Source organism: Montipora capricornis, chromosome 11 (assembly GCF_036669925.1).
Source record: "Montipora capricornis isolate CH-2021 chromosome 11, ASM3666992v2, whole genome shotgun sequence".
Taxonomy (NCBI): Eukaryota; Metazoa; Cnidaria; class Anthozoa; order Scleractinia; family Acroporidae; genus Montipora; species Montipora capricornis.
Genome location: NC_090893.1, coordinates 18,646,483 through 18,663,982, shown reverse-complemented (window position 1 = coordinate 18,663,982; position 17,500 = coordinate 18,646,483). Strand labels below are relative to the sequence as shown.

The 17,500-nt window shown below is 39.7% G+C and overlaps 1 protein-coding gene, 1 long non-coding RNA gene and 1 pseudogene across 4 annotated transcripts in view; 1 reads left to right on the top strand and 2 right to left on the bottom strand.

Moving 5' to 3' along the window:
• Positions 1-17,500, bottom strand: part of LOC138024404 (putative hydroxypyruvate isomerase) — a 162,083-nt pseudogene that overhangs the window by 53,024 nt on the left and 91,559 nt on the right.
• Positions 4,079-4,893, top strand: LOC138024882 (uncharacterized). The gene is made up of 2 exons (XR_011127081.1): positions 4,079-4,226; positions 4,311-4,893. It is a non-coding gene; the product is annotated as an uncharacterized lncRNA (long non-coding RNA).
• LOC138024364 (tetratricopeptide repeat protein 28-like) overlaps positions 10,912-17,500 on the bottom strand; it is a 245,376-nt gene continuing 238,787 nt past the window's right edge. For all 3 annotated transcript variants that reach the window (XM_068871534.1, XM_068871532.1, XM_068871533.1), the window contains exons 4-5: positions 12,634-17,500; positions 10,912-12,150 (exon numbers count right to left, since the gene is read on the bottom strand). The exon at positions 12,634-17,500 is cut by the window's right edge and continues 97 nt beyond it. In XM_068871534.1, coding sequence (XP_068727635.1) covers positions 12,131-12,150; positions 12,634-17,500 — 4,887 coding nt within the window. In that variant the 3' untranslated portion in view covers positions 10,912-12,130. The remainder of the gene's footprint in view (positions 12,151-12,633) is intronic.

The window sequence follows — 17,500 nt, the reverse complement described above, 5'->3', positions numbered from 1 at the left end:
CATTACAACCTTCCCTAGAATGAAGATGACAATGTAAACGCAACGAAACTTGTGTGTCAATCACCGAAACGCAAGAATTTCATTCTCTTGCACTTCTTTTTTACTTGCGCTTGCAAATAGGGAATTTAAGCAAGGACAACTGCAATATCAACCAAAACGTCACTCCAAAATAAAACTGACTTAGCTCTATTGCAAGTATTCCGCGATTATTCCGTCTTGTTCACATTGTACAATAAGGGCGAACTATCCTGTAACTGGATGGGCACGAACGGTTTCAGTAACCAAAATGGAAAATGGTTCATTGTTATATGCTCACGTTGTCGTCTAAACCTAAAACTTGGTGATTTCACGTTGTTGTTTTGTGGAGTACGACAGAGAAATGCACGGAAATTCGTGCAGTACGAGTATTTTTACGGCTTTTTAACCAATAATATTCTTGCTTTGTGCCGTTATCATTGCCATAGTCATCGTCTTTGCTTAAACACGAGTAACTCAATAAAAACATTTTTTCCATGCCACCGCGACTGAAGGTGAATCTAAGATGGCGTCAGTATTGTCCACACTTTCACTGCACCTCACGCGCATCTTTGAAGTCTACCTGAAAGCTTCGTTTATATTGGGGTCACAGGATTGAGGGAATTATTTTGACGATCGTCGAGTGAGAGGGAAGCCTTGACTTGAACCACTGTAATCTGCTTTATATGGTGACAGAAGGTGCTGACCTAAGCTAACCATAAACCGCTTTTCTATTATTACATTTTGTCGCTTTTCCTCGAGATTCTGCTCTTTTTGTGACTTACAAGATAAGAAAATCAGGGGGCCCTTACTCTACAATGACGTTATTTTTTTAAAAAGTGGAATGGAAAACAGTTTGTCGTGTTATCAAAGGAATAGAACCATGCCACAAATCAGCTCAGTTGTCCAGTGTAGAAAAAAATAATTGATAGTTTTAATAACTCAACATGACCTGCACTGTCATTTATTAAAAGAGACTTGTGGAAGGTTTGCTCATTCTTCACTAAAAGGGGAAAACTGAGCAGACTGATTAGTACGCAATTTTTATGATAATGTCTCCCTGGCCCGGATTGCTTGAAGCATGGTTAGCAATAACCAACGTTAAATACCTTGGAAACCTATAGGTTTTGACACCTCTTAACTAAGAGCTAACACAAACCCCGTTCCTGAATATTAATGCTACATCAAGATTAAAGGTCAATACTCGATGGCCACTCGGGGATACTCGGGAAAAACCCGAGTACGCCTTCGCAGAAGACGAACGTACGACTTTCCTTCCGATTTCTAGTTCGGATGCTCTAACACTGAGCTATAGCAGACTCATGGGAACCAGGGCATGACACTACAATGCTTCAGCTGACAATTGTCCTGCTATACTGCTAAGACTGATATTGTCAAAACGGTGTATTATCGATTTCGGTCATTTCTTACTGAATATTTCCTTCCCCGTTACGTGGCCGCATTTTTTATTTCCTCTACCAATTTGGCCTTTTTTACTACCTAATCGAATCATCGAATTCATGGGTAGTACTGAGAGACGGTAACTGCCTTTCCTCCCTCGCAGAATGGCACCATTTATTGTAATCTCTTCCGATTTTCCCGGTGTAGAGCTCTTACTAGGGATTTCAGGATCTACTACTCCGACGACGATGAAAACGTCTCTTCCAAAGGCAACTTTGCACAATCCCAAGTCTTTCGCGGTTATTTAAGGTGGCTGAACACAGTTTTTGATGCCTATTTTTCACTTACCTTCTTCTCTAAAACCCTTGAACCTTTGGTCGCCAAAAATGGTAGCAAGCAAGTTAACAACACGAACTTCATTTTTTTTACAGTTAAGCTGCCATATATGCCGCTGCCATGGCAAAATGAATAAATATAAACAGGCCTTTAAAATCGGTTTTGTTTATTTGCAGAAAATCTGGTCAGTGCATTATGATAAAAACAATTGCATTACATCTTGCCTACAATGAAGATGACAATGAGAATGGAATGAAACTCATGTGTCGATCACCGAAAAAAATCGTTTTCTTGTACTTCTCTTTTAGTTGCTCTTGCAAATAGGGAATTTAAGAATGGACAACGGCAACCTCAATCAAAACGTCACTACAAAATATAACTGACTTAGCGCTATCACAAGTATTTGGCGATTATTCCGTCTTGTTCACATTGTACACATTCCTGTAACTGGATGAGTACGAACAAAAAAACAAAATAGAAAATGAGAGGTTCATTGTTATAATATCATGTTGGTTGTGGTCACACTTGAGTGAAACAGAGTGTAACACTAGTGTTGACCCTACTGTAGCGTCAACTCTCGAATGCGACTGCAGCCTTTCTGGTATTTTGGATCCCTAGGGAAACACTGAACAATAGAACTGCGACCGCTGCGAACTGCGAACTGCGAACTGCGAACTGCGAACTGCGAACTTCCTAATGTGACCGCTGTCTTCCGGCTTTCTAACCAATACTATTTGTGCTTTGTGGCGTTGTCGTTGCCGTTGCAGTCGTCCTTGCTTAAACACGAGTAACTGAATAGCAACACTTTTCCAATGCTACCGCGGCTGAAGGTGAATCCAAGATGGCGTAAGTATTGTGCGCACATTCACTGCACCTCACGCGCATCTTTAAGGTCTACCTGTAAGCTTCGTTTGTATTTGCGTCACAGGCTTGAGGGAACTATTTTGACGATCTTCGAGTGAGAGTATTGACTTGAATCACTGTCAGCTGCTTATGGTGACAGAAAATGCTGACCTAAGCTAACCATAAAGCGCTTTTCTATTATCTAAAGCTATCATGTTTTGTCGCTTTTCCTCGAAAATCTTCTCTTTTTTGTGGCTTACAAGTTAGGAAAATTAGCGGCCCTTTGACCAACGATCGCTCGACATGGAACAAACACCCTTTCACATTGCGTCATTGTTTGACGACAAGGATGACGACCCCTGGGCGTGGAATCAATAATTATTGTTGAGGGGTGTTTGCGATTCACACGCACCACTGAAAGAAATTAAAGTGCGAAGCGTATCGGCACTATGGATTAATAACACCATTAGGCTAAAAATGAATCGCTGATTGAATTTATTCAAGTAAAGAGGTTGAGAACTAAAAAACATCTGACCATTTCAATTTGCTTTCTAAATTTTCAATCTTTTATTCACGTTACAATTTTTTTTTTCTTTTTTCATTTTACTATTTTACAACGCCACAAAGAACCAATATTATTGGTTAAAAAGCCGGAAAAATACTCGAGCTGCACGTGCCACACGAATTTCCGTGCATTTCTTTGCAGTACTCCACAAAATAACAACGTTCAATCACCAAATTTTATCTTTTTAAGACAGCGGTTGCGGTCGCAGTTCTATTGTTCAGTGTTTCCCTAGGGATTCAAAACACCAGAAAGGCTGAGGTCACATTCGAGAGTTGACACTAGTGTTACACTCTGTTTCGTTAAAGTGTGACCGCAACCAACGTGATATTATAGCAATGGACCTTTTATTTTCTATTTTTGTTTAAAACCGTTCGTACCCATCCAGTTACAGGAATGTGTACATCAATGATCAATTATTCGATCAGATATGAATATACTTTAGGAAATAAGTAACCAGAGTATTGAAAACAAATTTGAACTTTAAAGAGGAAATTCTAGATATTCCATTGAACCTTCAGCAAGGGATAATTAAAGATCTCTCTGCCAAATTATTATAAAACCTAATTTTTGTATGTTATTAAAATAGTGTGAGCATCGTTAGAAGCTTGTTGCATGCAAATTATAAAGAAAATCTAACGAACAGATTTTCTGCAAATAAACAAAGCCGATTTAAAGGCCCGTTTATATTTATTCATGTTACAGTGGCAACGGCACATACGCCAGCTTAACCATTAAAAAGCCAAAGTTCGTTTTGTTAACTTGCTTGCTACCATTTTTTTTGCCGACCAAAGGATAAAGGGTTTTAGAGAAAAAGGTAATTTAAACATAGGTATCAAAAACTGTGTTCATCCACCTTAATAGTAAATATTTTAAATAGCTGCTTTTAAGCTCATTTATATTCCCTTTTTTGGTGAAGGTCTAAGTTATTATACTTTTTAGCAGTCACAACTCAACGATCCTTGCGTTCAAGTAGTTACCAAGTTATGGATTTGCAATCAATTTGAGTTTAAAATCAAAATCAAAATCCATGTTAGTTAAAATAATGTTTGGAAGAACAAAAGTGTAGGTACAGATGTATATAGGTATCTATAGATTGAGGTCTTTTTACTATTGTTTTCTGGTAGCATTAATGATGTAACTTTGGTTTTAGGGGACTGTCATGTGTTGTTGGATCAAGGAAATTCTGTTTTGAGTCAAGTATGGTTGACAGTGGATAGTTGTTCCTGAAAAGGCTGAAAGGAAGCTTTATTGCCTTGGACTTTTTTTGCTTACACCCCACATGTTTGTTCTTTTCTTACATGGCAAAATTTATTAATATATTATGTGATTTGGAGCTGCAGCTAGAAACAGTGTGCCATGCATAAGGTCTCATTGGGGTTGATGGCAGTAAAATAATTTTGGTAAAAAACATGTTTAGAGTTTTATCATAACTTCTCATCTTGGTCCTGCTGGACTTCAAACATGCTCTACCATTTTGCACAAGGAACTTGTCAATCAACCGTTACCTTTTGGTGTATTTGCAATATGATATTTTGGATAGCAATTGATTTATTTTTCTTATCCCTTATGTGTAGATATCCTATGTCTGTCACATAGTTAGTTTTAAGCTTTTATTTCCTGTAGTGTATCTTTATTATAGTTAACACATGACCCCACAAGCATGTGTTATTGCTTTAATATTGATTGTGTTTGAATAAAGGATATTGTTGTCTTGTCTTGTAGATAATGCAAAACAGCCTCAGTTGTATTTGCATTATTTCTGAATGTTACTTTTAAAGGGCAAACCATTAAAAGGTGTACAAAGTTTGCAGGAGTTCAGGAAAAATATTCAAAATATTCATTGATTTGATGTTCCTGAAGCAGGTAAATCTTGAAGAGTTTACGCAACCATCGTTGGAATATACGGCATTTCTTTTTGGGAATGTTCAAGTCCACATAATTCATTTTCTTTATGTTGAGAAGTACTGTAAGACTGTTGACTCTATGGGGTTCCCCATTGACGAGTAAAATTGTCTGGTGTTAGACAGAGCAAAATACTCTGGCTTTAGACAGAGTAAAATACCAAGTATGGCCAGTTTAGGGGTGAAAGGGTTAAAGTGCAATCATTACTTTGACTTTCTTTCTTCAATTGAACCAATACAAAGTGACTAATCATCACCTCCACCATTGCTATTCAATGGCTTTGGCTTTTAGAACAAAGTATCAAAGTTGAAGCTGATGGCTCAAGGAGTAAACTTTGCAAAAAAGTTAGGTTAAAAATACTTTTATGGTATTTGAGTATTTTTGTAGAACAAATTTGCATAATATCGTTAAAGTCATTAAATCAATGAGAATCCAAACATGAGGAAGCGGTTTGCTCAGGAGGGGTCTTTTTTTTTTTAAACAACCCTTAAAGGTAACAGAATCTTGTTTTCTGGGTGTAGGCTAAAGAAATCTGACCCCTTAGGGGAACCAGTTCTAAATTGACAAATGACTGGCATTTTGTAATTCATAAGTAAAAGCTACTTGCTCGCTTACAAAATTTTTCTACAGTTCCATTCGTTTTTCAGATTGATAGCCTTAAATGTACTGCGGCAACTCTGCCAGCTGTTTGGTCTCAGTATCATAAGCAGTGCCCCCTTGGGGTAGTTTGTTCACTTCACCACCATTGTTTAACCCTATCTAGGGACTAAAGCAAGGATGGAAATTGATCATAGCTTAAATAAATTGGACCACTTTTTTACTTCTTACACTTACTGCATTCAACTTTAATTTATTCATCCTTTGAAATGGTAGGAATGATTACTATTATTTACAGCAATTGCTAAAAATTCATTGCGTCTAATGTTGAAATATTTTTTACATATGAGTTTTAAGTATTTATGAGTCAATGAGTTAGTGCAGGTACCCTAACCCATAAAATGAAAGCTAAAATTTCAGAGAGTGCTTAGGCCTAATCACTGAAACGAGGGCTTAGGCTTGATCAATAAATTATTGCTATATTGACTGTGAGTCTCATTGACGCATGACTCATTGACTAATTGACTCATAAATCATGGGACCTCTTTACATATGGAAAGGTAACAGGAGTTATTTCTGTGAAGTCTTATCCAGAAAACTGCAACATGGGATTATGTCCCTTTCAAATGTAGCTTTGTATGCTTTTGCTCAATGTCTTTGAATGATTATTACGGAAATATGAAGTTATGGTTTTTCTAAAAGTTAAATCTAATGCAAGGGGATTAAAAGAGAGGTTAGATAATTTGTTGTACTGGAAGTAATTAGTAGGCCAGTGTGAAATTCGTGAAAAGTTTTGGAGGGTGGCACTGAATAACCTTCAACAAGTTTTCTAAACTTTGAAAATACCTAATTTTATATCGTCCTGCTGTTTTATTGCTGGAAGATAAAATCAATTCCTGATTAAGTATTTCTGTTGTCACGTTAACCCACTACAATGTGGTGAAAGCGTATTATTAGCTGTAGTAAAATTTTGTTACAGTAAAATTCTCCCTGCTAGAAAGCTGGACTTCTGAATCAAATATTGTTGTTTTGGCTATTCAGAGTTAACCTAATCTACGTTTATTTCTATAATTTGGAGGAAAGCAAACAATTGGCATTTTGCTTGGAACAAAAGGTTTCCTTCTAGTGTGCCCAATATGAGGTGCTATGACATGTTAAGTATGATTTTGGTTATTATTACTGCTAAATTCACTTTAAAATTTATTTTTGAACGACTGAAATACATTTCTTAATTTTCCCCTCGGTCTTAATAAATTTTCCTCAATGGACCACTTGAATGGCAATTTTAACAACTTGATTTTTAAAAAAAATGCGAAAATCTTAACATTTTCTGTTAGATGCGGGACCCCGCGGAAACAGTGTGTAACTCTTTAGTTGGAAGAGAAACCATTTGAAAATTTAGTGGTATCTTTTTGGTCCACTTTTAAAAAGATAAACGCATGAATTGAAATCAAGATGGTAACCCATTAGCTGGTGAGCTCCACAAACGAATTTCCACTCGAACATTAGCAACTGAGACTCGCGTTGACCTTGAAATTTTTAAAGAAATTTCCCTCGTAGCCATGGCTTAAAAGAGAATCTCGCTGGCATAGAAACGCACCAGGCTGGAAACGCACTATGCAGTCAACATTCGTCCGTTTTATTGGCCTGAAAAAGGGTGTTTTGTCGACAGAGATCTAATAAAATTGATCAAATAAACACCGAATGGCAGCCATGTTTGATTTGAGCTATTGAAGTCACATGACAAGGCCTCGACCAATCAGACATTTTTCGCCAGTGAACTCTTTCGATAACAAAGAAAAATCTGCGAGTTGCAGATTTCTCATAAAAGACTAAAACCATCAAAACACTTTGTCAATTATGAGGAAAAATAATACAGATAGCGTAGCCGTCGTCTTTGCTTAAACACGAGTAACTCAAGACAGTAACTCAATAGAAACACTTTTCCCATGCAAAACACAGTTTACGCGCGCGCTCTTGCTAACGCACAGCAGCGCGCGCGCAAGGATTGCAGAAAAATAAACATGGCTTCAATACGGCAATCATTTTATTTATTCAATGCCTACGCTATCTGTACTATTTTTCTTCATAATTGAACAAAGTGTTTTGCTAGTTTTAGTCTTTTATGAGAAATGCATGTTAGAAAAAGTAACGATGGAAAAAGAGAAAAAGGTAAATGAAACATAGCTATCAAAAAACTGTCTTCATCCACCTTAAGCGCGAGTAACTCAATAGAATGAACGTTTCCATCGTGGCAATGATTTAGGGTTAAACAGATTTAGCGTCATGTTTTCGTGGAACAGCAAGCTGCAGCTTCTCATAAAAGCACAAAAATTCTCTTAATAGTCTAACCTATCTCTCCGTTTTGGGAGTTAATTTAACAATTATTCCATGGGTGTGCATTGGATATGAGATGGTAAATAAACAAAAAGGCGCGTAGCACCGAGTTGGCGCTCACTAGTTTCATATCCAACAAGCACGAATGGCATAATTGGCTTATTAAATTGCTTAAATTCCAAACGTTTGAAAGTACGAAATACGAGCAAAAAAGCGAGACAATCAGAGCGAAATCGAAAAAACTTGACAAAGATGCGATGTTGTATAATACCTGGTGGTCAGATGGACGCAGCCTCATCACAATAACATTTCTTGCCTTTTCGCATACTTCTAAATCTCCGAATTGATCCAAACTTTCCACAAAAAGGGGATTTTTTTTTTGCTTTATTAGGAGAGAGATTTCGCATTTCCAGCAAAAAAAAAAAAAAAAAAAAAAAAGCAACGCTTAGCGCACTCATTTGCCATATAAGGTCAAACTAAGGTATAAGAATGAACGAAATGTTCTGTGAAATGAATCATATACTGAACTGCGGATATGAAATCAAGAACGCAACTAATTACTGAAGGAAACCTACTCATAAGAACATGCTACCTTTTGAGTTACACGAGATTATCTATCAACAATTTTTGTTGTCTAAACCACATCATAATAACTTAGATAATCTGTCACACACTTCCAAATTACATCCAGAAAACTTTTCAAGGTGCACAAAGATTACTGCGTTTGTGGTCAGCAGATGCAACTCACTAGATGAGGTCTGTACACGATCAAAAATGATCCCTGGATCGGAAGTGATGATCCTACGAAACGATTCCGCAAACAAACAAACAAACAAACAAACAAACAAAAAATCAGGAATGGTTTGAACTGATATGACTGATGCATTATTAAAATGAAGTATATAAAATTCAAATCCGCTGTCCACATTCTTGAGTTCATTCCATTCTTAATTGTTTACTGCTGAGTCTGGGCCGGCGAGGCTAAAGTAAAGGTCAGTGACACTTTTCATAGGTCATTGTTTTACCTACACTAAAGCAACCCAAAACCTTCAAATTGGCTGACCTTAGGCCTAAACATCCTAATGAGGTCCAAGTCTAGCGTTAGTAAAGGTTTTGGAATGAGTAACCCGTCCGGTCTGGGGATCATTTGTGGTCCGATTTCGACCATTTCCAGTCCTGGGACTATTTGGGAGCTGGCATCATTTCCAGGCTTGTACAGGTCTGATCCCTGAACCGACTTCCGGGATAAGCGCAAAGAAAGTAGAGTTTTAAAAAGCCAGTCATAGTGTCAACATTGGTGCTGTTTGTGATGGGTAGCAACGAGTTTATAGCTTTATATATTCCCAAGAGTAAATTAGATAAGAGTGTTGATCTATCACTTTGCGGCCTTGCCCCAGCACAGTCACAAATTGATTTATTTTTAGATACACTTTGAGTGCGAAACAAACAAAGGGCTTCCAATTTCAACCAATCAAAAGAAGCCATGTCACGCGTGACGGCTTCTGCCATGTTTTTTTCAGGAATATGACAACTGATTTTCGCGGCAACGGGTATTCTAAAAATAGACTCATTTGTGACTGTGCTGGGGAGCCAACCCATGCCATAACAACACTCTTATCTAATTCACTCATCTCTTAAGCACCCTATCAATGTTAAGCTCCTGGAAGGAAGGAGGTGGAGGGAAGGGAGGAAACCCGGGCATATGTGGCGCATTTTACTTTGGACAAAATTCCCACCCTAGCAAAAAATGGGTGAAATCAGATCAAATGTTCCAACCATGCATGGTCAAATAATGTTCCTTTAAGTATCGTCATTCTTGTATATTTCACTATTCATAAAAAGGTGTCACGTTCTGTAATTTCCTTTAGTGTTCTGTATATTGTGAGGGAAATAAAATTATTTGAGCAAATCTAGTATTTCAAGCTTCAGAAATCCAATTACAATATTATTTCTATGTCATGGTAAACCGTCCTTGGCTATTAAAGGAACAAATTTAGATATTGACAGTGAGAAGCAGTTGTTTTATGCCACCAATTCAAAACAGCTGAAACAGCCCTGTTCATACTGCTTTCAAGACTGTCGCACAAATAACCAAACGTGTTTAGGTCCCATTCCCTGACAAAAATATCAAACATCCCCACCCTGGGGCCAAGACTTTACGCCATAATTCCAGAGGGAGAGGGAAGGAGGAGGAGTCAATGGAAGTCAAATTCGTAACCTATGTCCAGGGGTCCCCCCTCGGGCTTAGATAAGTGCACTAGTTGCTTGCCAACAGGCAAAAAAGAGGCGGATTTCCAATTTTTGCCACTACTTTAAAAAAGTTTTATTGATATCGGTTCATTCAACAGAAAATAAGGCCATAAAGGAAAGTAAGGCGTCCGTAAATTCGAATTAGAAATCTTCGCATGTGGCTTGGCTTCTAATTTCGCGGCAATTTGCATGGTATTGATTAGAAGGGTTTGCACGAAATTTTAAAAATTCGTTTATGATCGTTGTAGCCTGAATCTCTTCTTTATATTTCATGAAAATAACCTGCGTGTAAATGTCTTTTAAAAGACTCACTATTTCACTTTGGAAATCCGCCTGTTTGCAGCGGCATTACAGCGGTTTAAAGTCGACCAGAATCCCATACATTTACTGTAATTTTTGCCACGTTTGCCCCACAGCCAAGATGGCGTCATTATTTTGCACGGTCGCTGGTTCAGGTCTTGCTTAAACTCTCTTTCGGTTAAATGAAAAGCGCCCATAATCCATTGCCCAAAACAAATAACTAACAGTGGTAGAAAACCTGTTGACTGCTTGTTTGAAAAGTCAATAAAATACTTTCCTATGAAGCGGCGAGTACGGTAGCAAATGTGTGCACAAGTTGCCATTTGCGACGATTGCATCGACGGACAATAAAATGGACATTGTAATTCTTCCCCTCGCAATATAATTATCTGTAAGTAAAACAAATTAGAGGTTTCGTGTGTCTATTTACAAAATAACTAGACTATGACTATATCATCTTGTATTTGCCTCTGATAGTTCATACACCGCCGTTTGGAGTAAGGGATTTCCTACTTAGCATGCATCGATTAGTCTATGCATTATCTTTAAACTAGTTTGCATCGAAAGGTCTAAGACTAAAGAATGAAATATGTATAGTCTTCAACCTTTCTATGGATATTAATTAAGAGATCAAGCAACACTCTTATTTCCTAGTTTTTAACCTTCTGGAAGTTTCCCTACGAAATTTCCCAACGAGATCACTGGAATCCAGAAGTTTGCCCAAGATAATTTTTTACAGTCATTAAACTTTCAATGCAGACTAATTGCGAGATCAGGTAACTTTCATTTCCTAGTTTTTGTTCATCTAGAAATTTGCCTCAGAAATCGCCCATTCAAAAAATGTTTTGCCTTGCCCCTGTGTGGCAATATCGTTGTCGGGCTGATAAATCGCACCGTGTAAATTGTGTAAATTGTGTAAAACGTGTAATTTTTACTCTAAAAATCTCCCTGTTGTCCTTTTAATATCCGCCCTTTTGAACGCTTTGATATTTTCAGTATTTGTGTGCATAACCCACTTGCATACCCTTTGATTGACATGGCAGTTTCTCTGTGAGTGTCAGCCCGACTACAGATTTTTTGAATCGAACCGATTTTCATTCCCATGAATGGATCGTTCATCGGCTGTCAAAATACACGTAAAATTTGCGCTCCGTCACCGTCGGCCGAAAAATGGGGCCGACAAATCATACCGTGTAAACCCGCCTTGGACCCTTTTTTTTTCCAAAAAAAAAAAGTTCCTAAGTCCTTAAACTTAAGGCGCCTACTAATTAGAAGACTAGAACTTTAAATTTTTGCTTAGAAAAACCCGATAGCATTGACACTTGGTGTGCAGTTATAGGAATGAAAAATAGCTCTTCCTCGAAACTCTCTCTTTGCTTTAAATGGAAATTTCGTATGCGGAGCTTAAGATGAGTAAATGTCACCAGTAAATTAAGTCTACAAACATACTTTTAAACAACATTTACATATCTTTTGCCTTCCTTGATCACTTACGACGTTTGAATGCTTTAATGCTTTCAGTAACTCATACAATTGAAGTAAGGAAAATGGCATTGACGCTTCAGAGTACAAGAGGTAGTTTTTTCAAGTTTTGGACGCCGTTTCTGGAAAAAAGTAAGAAAGAAAATAGAAAAAAATAGCTGGTTAAATGGTGATTAGCAATTTCATTGTGAGTGATAAATGAATAAAAGACAGTTATTTTCATCAATAAAACCGTTTCTACATTATTACATGTGTTTATTTAATAGCATCAATTCCTATTCCAAAGTTTCTCTGTGACATGTAAACTATAAGTCCTCAATATCTAACTTCACTTTAAACAGGTAACCGGCAATTAGTGATTTCGTTTCAGTGCATTGCACGGTTCAAACAGTTATCTGCAGAAAGGAAAGAACCTGACCGTAAATGCAATCAATATTTACTTCAGTGGCTAGCCAAGGCAGTTCGTAAAAGAACTACATTGGCGACCTATTTTGAAACCATTTCTCTGTGAACAACTTACCTATTTCTCTTGACAACTTGCTGACTAAAAACCTGTACAATGTAATTCTTTTCAGTAAGTAAACTAATAATCGAAAAACACTTACCATTCTTTCGGAGCTTCTGGTGCCGAAATTCAAGTGTGACATCATCGCCAATAAGTACAAATGGTGCCCAGTACTTAATGGCGGAATACTTCTCCGTCTCCCGAAGAGATTTCATGGCATAATGAAGAGCTAAACTTGCACTTTTTCTATCTGCCAAGTGTAGATAGAAACTCTTCATGAACAGCAAGGTTGCTTCATCATCGATTGCCCAGAGTGACACCAGAACAGACCGGGCACCAGCACACAGAAAAGCTCTGGCTATTCCCACCACACCCTCAGAATTCACCTCTCCCCGGCCACTGTGACAAGAGCTCAGAACAACCAGTCTTGCTCGAAGACCAACTGCATGAACATCACTCATTGTTAACATGAAATCTTCCTTTTCTGGAATCTGGAATGTGCGTTCAGGATTTGGGGCCAAAGCAATTTCTCCAAATTTCGAATCTCCATGTGCTGCAATATGGATTAAAGCAACTGATTTCATTCTTTTCAGAACCTCAGCTTTCGTTGCATTTATTCCAGTGAGAGGAGCGGTCTCCAGAAGTTCTCCAATCATCTCCACCTCTTTTATCGCACACGGCAACTGTTCGGCAATGGGTTCACCATTTTCATCAGTGACTTCCTTTAACCACGGATCGCCCACAAGCAGAGCTTCACTCTTACAGTGGAAGTCGTCAGGTGCACTTGCAATCAGTTTTAAAGCGGTCAACGAGGGAACAGTACGAATCCTGACAGAGTCACTCAATGCAGAATATGGAGCCAAGCAAAATGGTCCATCAGGAACAAAGACTAAGTCATCACCCTGAAGTAAATCTGCAATTGGACTGATTAAGATATCATACAAGGGCTGCAAAGAGGTATTAACGGAGAGGCTCAAAGACTGAAAACTCTCTGCAACAGCTTCCCTACTGCAAAAAAAGTCGCTACATAGTTTGTCAAGTGTGCGATTCTCACATCGCACAGCAGTCCCTGCTCCAATCTGTTTCAAAGCAGTTTCCATCAGTGAATCTGCACTTCCATTTTCGACTTCTTTTTGTCTAAAGTTTATTCCGATTCCTCTTTGCAGAAGCCAAAAACTGATAGTCTTCCCTTCAAGTGCTGTGAAAACTGTTTGCGCAGGTAAACATTTCATAACAGCGGAGAGAGTTTCCGTCGTCGCAACTGCCGAGGAAGGTTCTTCAGGAACGCTAAACTGCACCTTCAAAATATCTGTCAAGGCCTGTGCTCGTCCTTGTTCAGCAGCAAACAAAGCCTCATCAACCTCTCCATTCTTTAAAAGTGCTGTCCACAGAGCTGTGTACGCCTCTTGTTTTGTCTCACGAAAGCTTATTTTCCATGCATCTTCTGATTGAAGAAGACGCCTTGTTTCATCGAAATGTTTCATGCTCATACGATAAAAATTTAGGGCTTTGTACGAGCCTGAAAATTCATGAACAAGACCAAGCACATAGCAAGCGTTTCCCTGGCCCACTGGACCCTCCGTTTCCTTGGAAATAGTAAGATATTGTTTGTTAAAGAGAAGAGCATTTTCAAGCTCACCCCTTTTGCAATAAGCAATGCTAAGATTAGCATTGGCCATGCCCTCCCCAGCCCTGTCCCCTATTTCTTTTGCAATACTAAGACATGTTTTGTGGTACTCTATCGCTTGTTTACCATTGCCCAGACTGTCATAAGTGTTGCCGAGGGAACTAATAGCCCTGCCCTCCTCGGCCCTATCCCCTACTTCCTTTGCAATGCTAAGATGTTGTTTGTGATACTCCATGGCTTGCTTAAAATTGCCCAGACTGTAGTAAGCGTTACCGAGATTACCATTGGCATTGCCCTCCCCGGCCCTATCCCCTACTTCTTTTGCAATGCTAAGATGTTGTTCGTGATACTCAATAGCTCGCTTAAAATAGCCCAGACTGTCATAAGCGTTGCCGAGATTACCATTGGCCCTGCCCTCCCCGGCCTTATCCCCTACTTCTTTTGCAATGCTAAGATCTTTTTTGTGATACTCTATAGCTAGCTTAAAATTGCCCAGACTGTGATAAGCAATGCCAAGACTACCATTGGCTTTACCCTCCCCGGCCCTATCCCCTACTTGTTTTGCAATGCAAAGATGTTGTTTCTGATACTCTACGGCTCGCTTAAAATTGCCCTGGCTGTAATAAGCATTGCCGAGATTACCATTGGCCGTGCCCTCCCCGGCCCTATCCCCTACTTCTTTTGCAATACTAAGATGTCGTTCGTGATACTCTATGGCTCGCTTAAAATTGCCCAGACTGCGATAAGCGTTGCCGAGATTACCATTTACAGTGCCCTCCCAGGCCCTATTCCCTACTTCTTTTGCAATGCTAAGAAGTTGTTCGTGATACTCTATAGCTCGCTTAAAATTGCCCAGACTTTGATAAGCGTTTCCGAGATTACCATTGGCCCTGCCCTCCCCGGCCTTATCCCCTACTTCTTTTGCAATGCTAAGATCTTTTTCGTGATACTCTATAGCTCGCTTAAAATTGCCCAGACTGTTATAAGCGTTGCCGAGATTACCATTGGCCGTGCCCTCCCAGACCCTATGCCCTACTTCTTTTGCAATGCTAAGACTTTGTTCATGATACTCTATGGCCCCCTCAAAATTGCCCAGACTGTGATAAGCGTTCCCGAGATTACCATTGGCCATGCTCTCCCCGTCCCTATCCCTTACTTCTTTTGCAATGCTGAGATGTTGTTCGTGATACTCTATGGATCGCTTAAAATTGCCCAGACTGTGATAAGCGTTGCCGAGATTACCATTGGCCCTGCCCTCCCCGGCCTTATCCCCTACTTCTTTTGCAATGCTAAGATCTTTTTCGTGATACTCTATAGCTCGCTTAAAATTGCCCAGACTGTTATAAGCGTTGCCGAGATTACCATTGGCCCTGCCCTCCCAGGCCCTATCCCTTACTTCTTTTGCCATGCTAAGACTTTGTTCGTAATACTCTATGGCTCGCTTAAAATTGCCCAGACTGTAATAAGCGTTGCCGAGATAACAATTGGCCATGCCCTCCCCGTCCCTATCCCTTACTTCTTTTGCAATGCTAAGATGTTGTTCGTGATAATCTATGGCTCGCTGAATATTGCCCAGAATGCGATAAGCGTTGCCGAGATTACTATTGGCCCTGCCCTCCCCGGCCCTATCCACTACTTCTTTTGCAATGCATAGATGTTGTTCGTGATACTCTATGGCTAGCTTAAAATTGCCCAGACTGTAATAAGCATTGCCGAGATTACCATTGGCATTGCCCTCCCAGGCCCTATCCCCTACTTCTTTTGCAATGCTAAGATCTTTTTTGTGATACTCTATAGCTAGCTTAAAATTGCCCAGACTGTGATAAGCAATGCCAAGACTACCATTGGCTTTACCCTCCCCGGCCCTATCCCCTACTTGTTTTGCAATGCAAAGATGTTGTTTCTGATACTCTACGGCTCGCTTAAAATTGCCCTGGCTGTAATAAGCATTGCCGAGATTACCATTGGCCGTGCCCTCCCCGGCCCTATCCCCTACTTCTTTTGCAATACTAAGATGTCGTTCGTGATACTCTATGGCTCGCTTAAAATTGCCCAGACTGCGATAAGCGTTGCCGAGATTACCATTTACAGTGCCCTCCCAGGCCCTATTCCCTACTTCTTTTGCAATGCTAAGAAGTTGTTCGTGATACTCTATAGCTCGCTTAAAATTGCCCAGACTTTGATAAGCGTTTCCGAGATTACCATTGGCCCTGCCCTCCCCGGCCTTATCCCCTACTTCTTTTGCAATGCTAAGATCTTTTTCGTGATACTCTATAGCTCGCTTAAAATTGCCCAGACTGTTATAAGCGTTGCCGAGATTACCATTGGCCGTGCCCTCCCAGACCCTATGCCCTACTTCTTTTGCAATGCTAAGACTTTGTTCATGATACTCTATGGCCCCCTCAAAATTGCCCAGACTGTGATAAGCGTTCCCGAGATTACCATTGGCCATGCTCTCCCCGTCCCTATCCCTTACTTCTTTTGCAATGCTGAGATGTTGTTCGTGATACTCTATGGATCGCTTAAAATTGCCCAGACTGTGATAAGCGTTGCCGAGATTACCATTGGCCCTGCCCTCCCCGGCCTTATCCCCTACTTCTTTTGCAATGCTAAGATCTTTTTCGTGATACTCTATAGCTCGCTTAAAATTGCCCAGACTGTTATAAGCGTTGCCGAGATTACCATTGGCCCTGCCCTCCCAGGCCCTATCCCTTACTTCTTTTGCCATGCTAAGACTTTGTTCGTAATACTCTATGGCTCGCTTAAAATTGCCCAGACTGTAATAAGCGTTGCCGAGATAACAATTGGCCATGCCCTCCCCGTCCCTATCCCTTACTTCTTTTGCAATGCTAAGATGTTGTTCGTGATAATCTATGGCTCGCTGAATATTGCCCAGAATGCGATAAGCGTTGCCGAGATTACTATTGGCCCTGCCCTCCCCGGCCCTATCCACTACTTCTTTTGCAATGCATAGATGTTGTTCGTGATACTCTATGGCTAGCTTAAAATTGCCCAGACTGTAATAAGCATTGCCGAGATTACCATTGGCATTGCCCTCCCAGGCCCTATCCCCTACTTGCTTTACAATACTTAGTTGTTGCTTTAGGTGCTTTTTGGCCTTTTTAAAATTGCCCAGACTGTGATAAGCGATGCCGAGATTGCCACAGCCTTTCCCCTTTCCAGCACTGAAAGCTATTTCCTTAAAAATCCTTAATGCTTCTGTGTAATCCCTCTTGGCCTGTTCAAAATAAGCCAAGCCATAATAATAATTGCCTAAATTCAAATATGCAATACCCTCCCCTTTTCTGTTTCCCTCTTTTCTGGCAACGCTAAGCTCTTG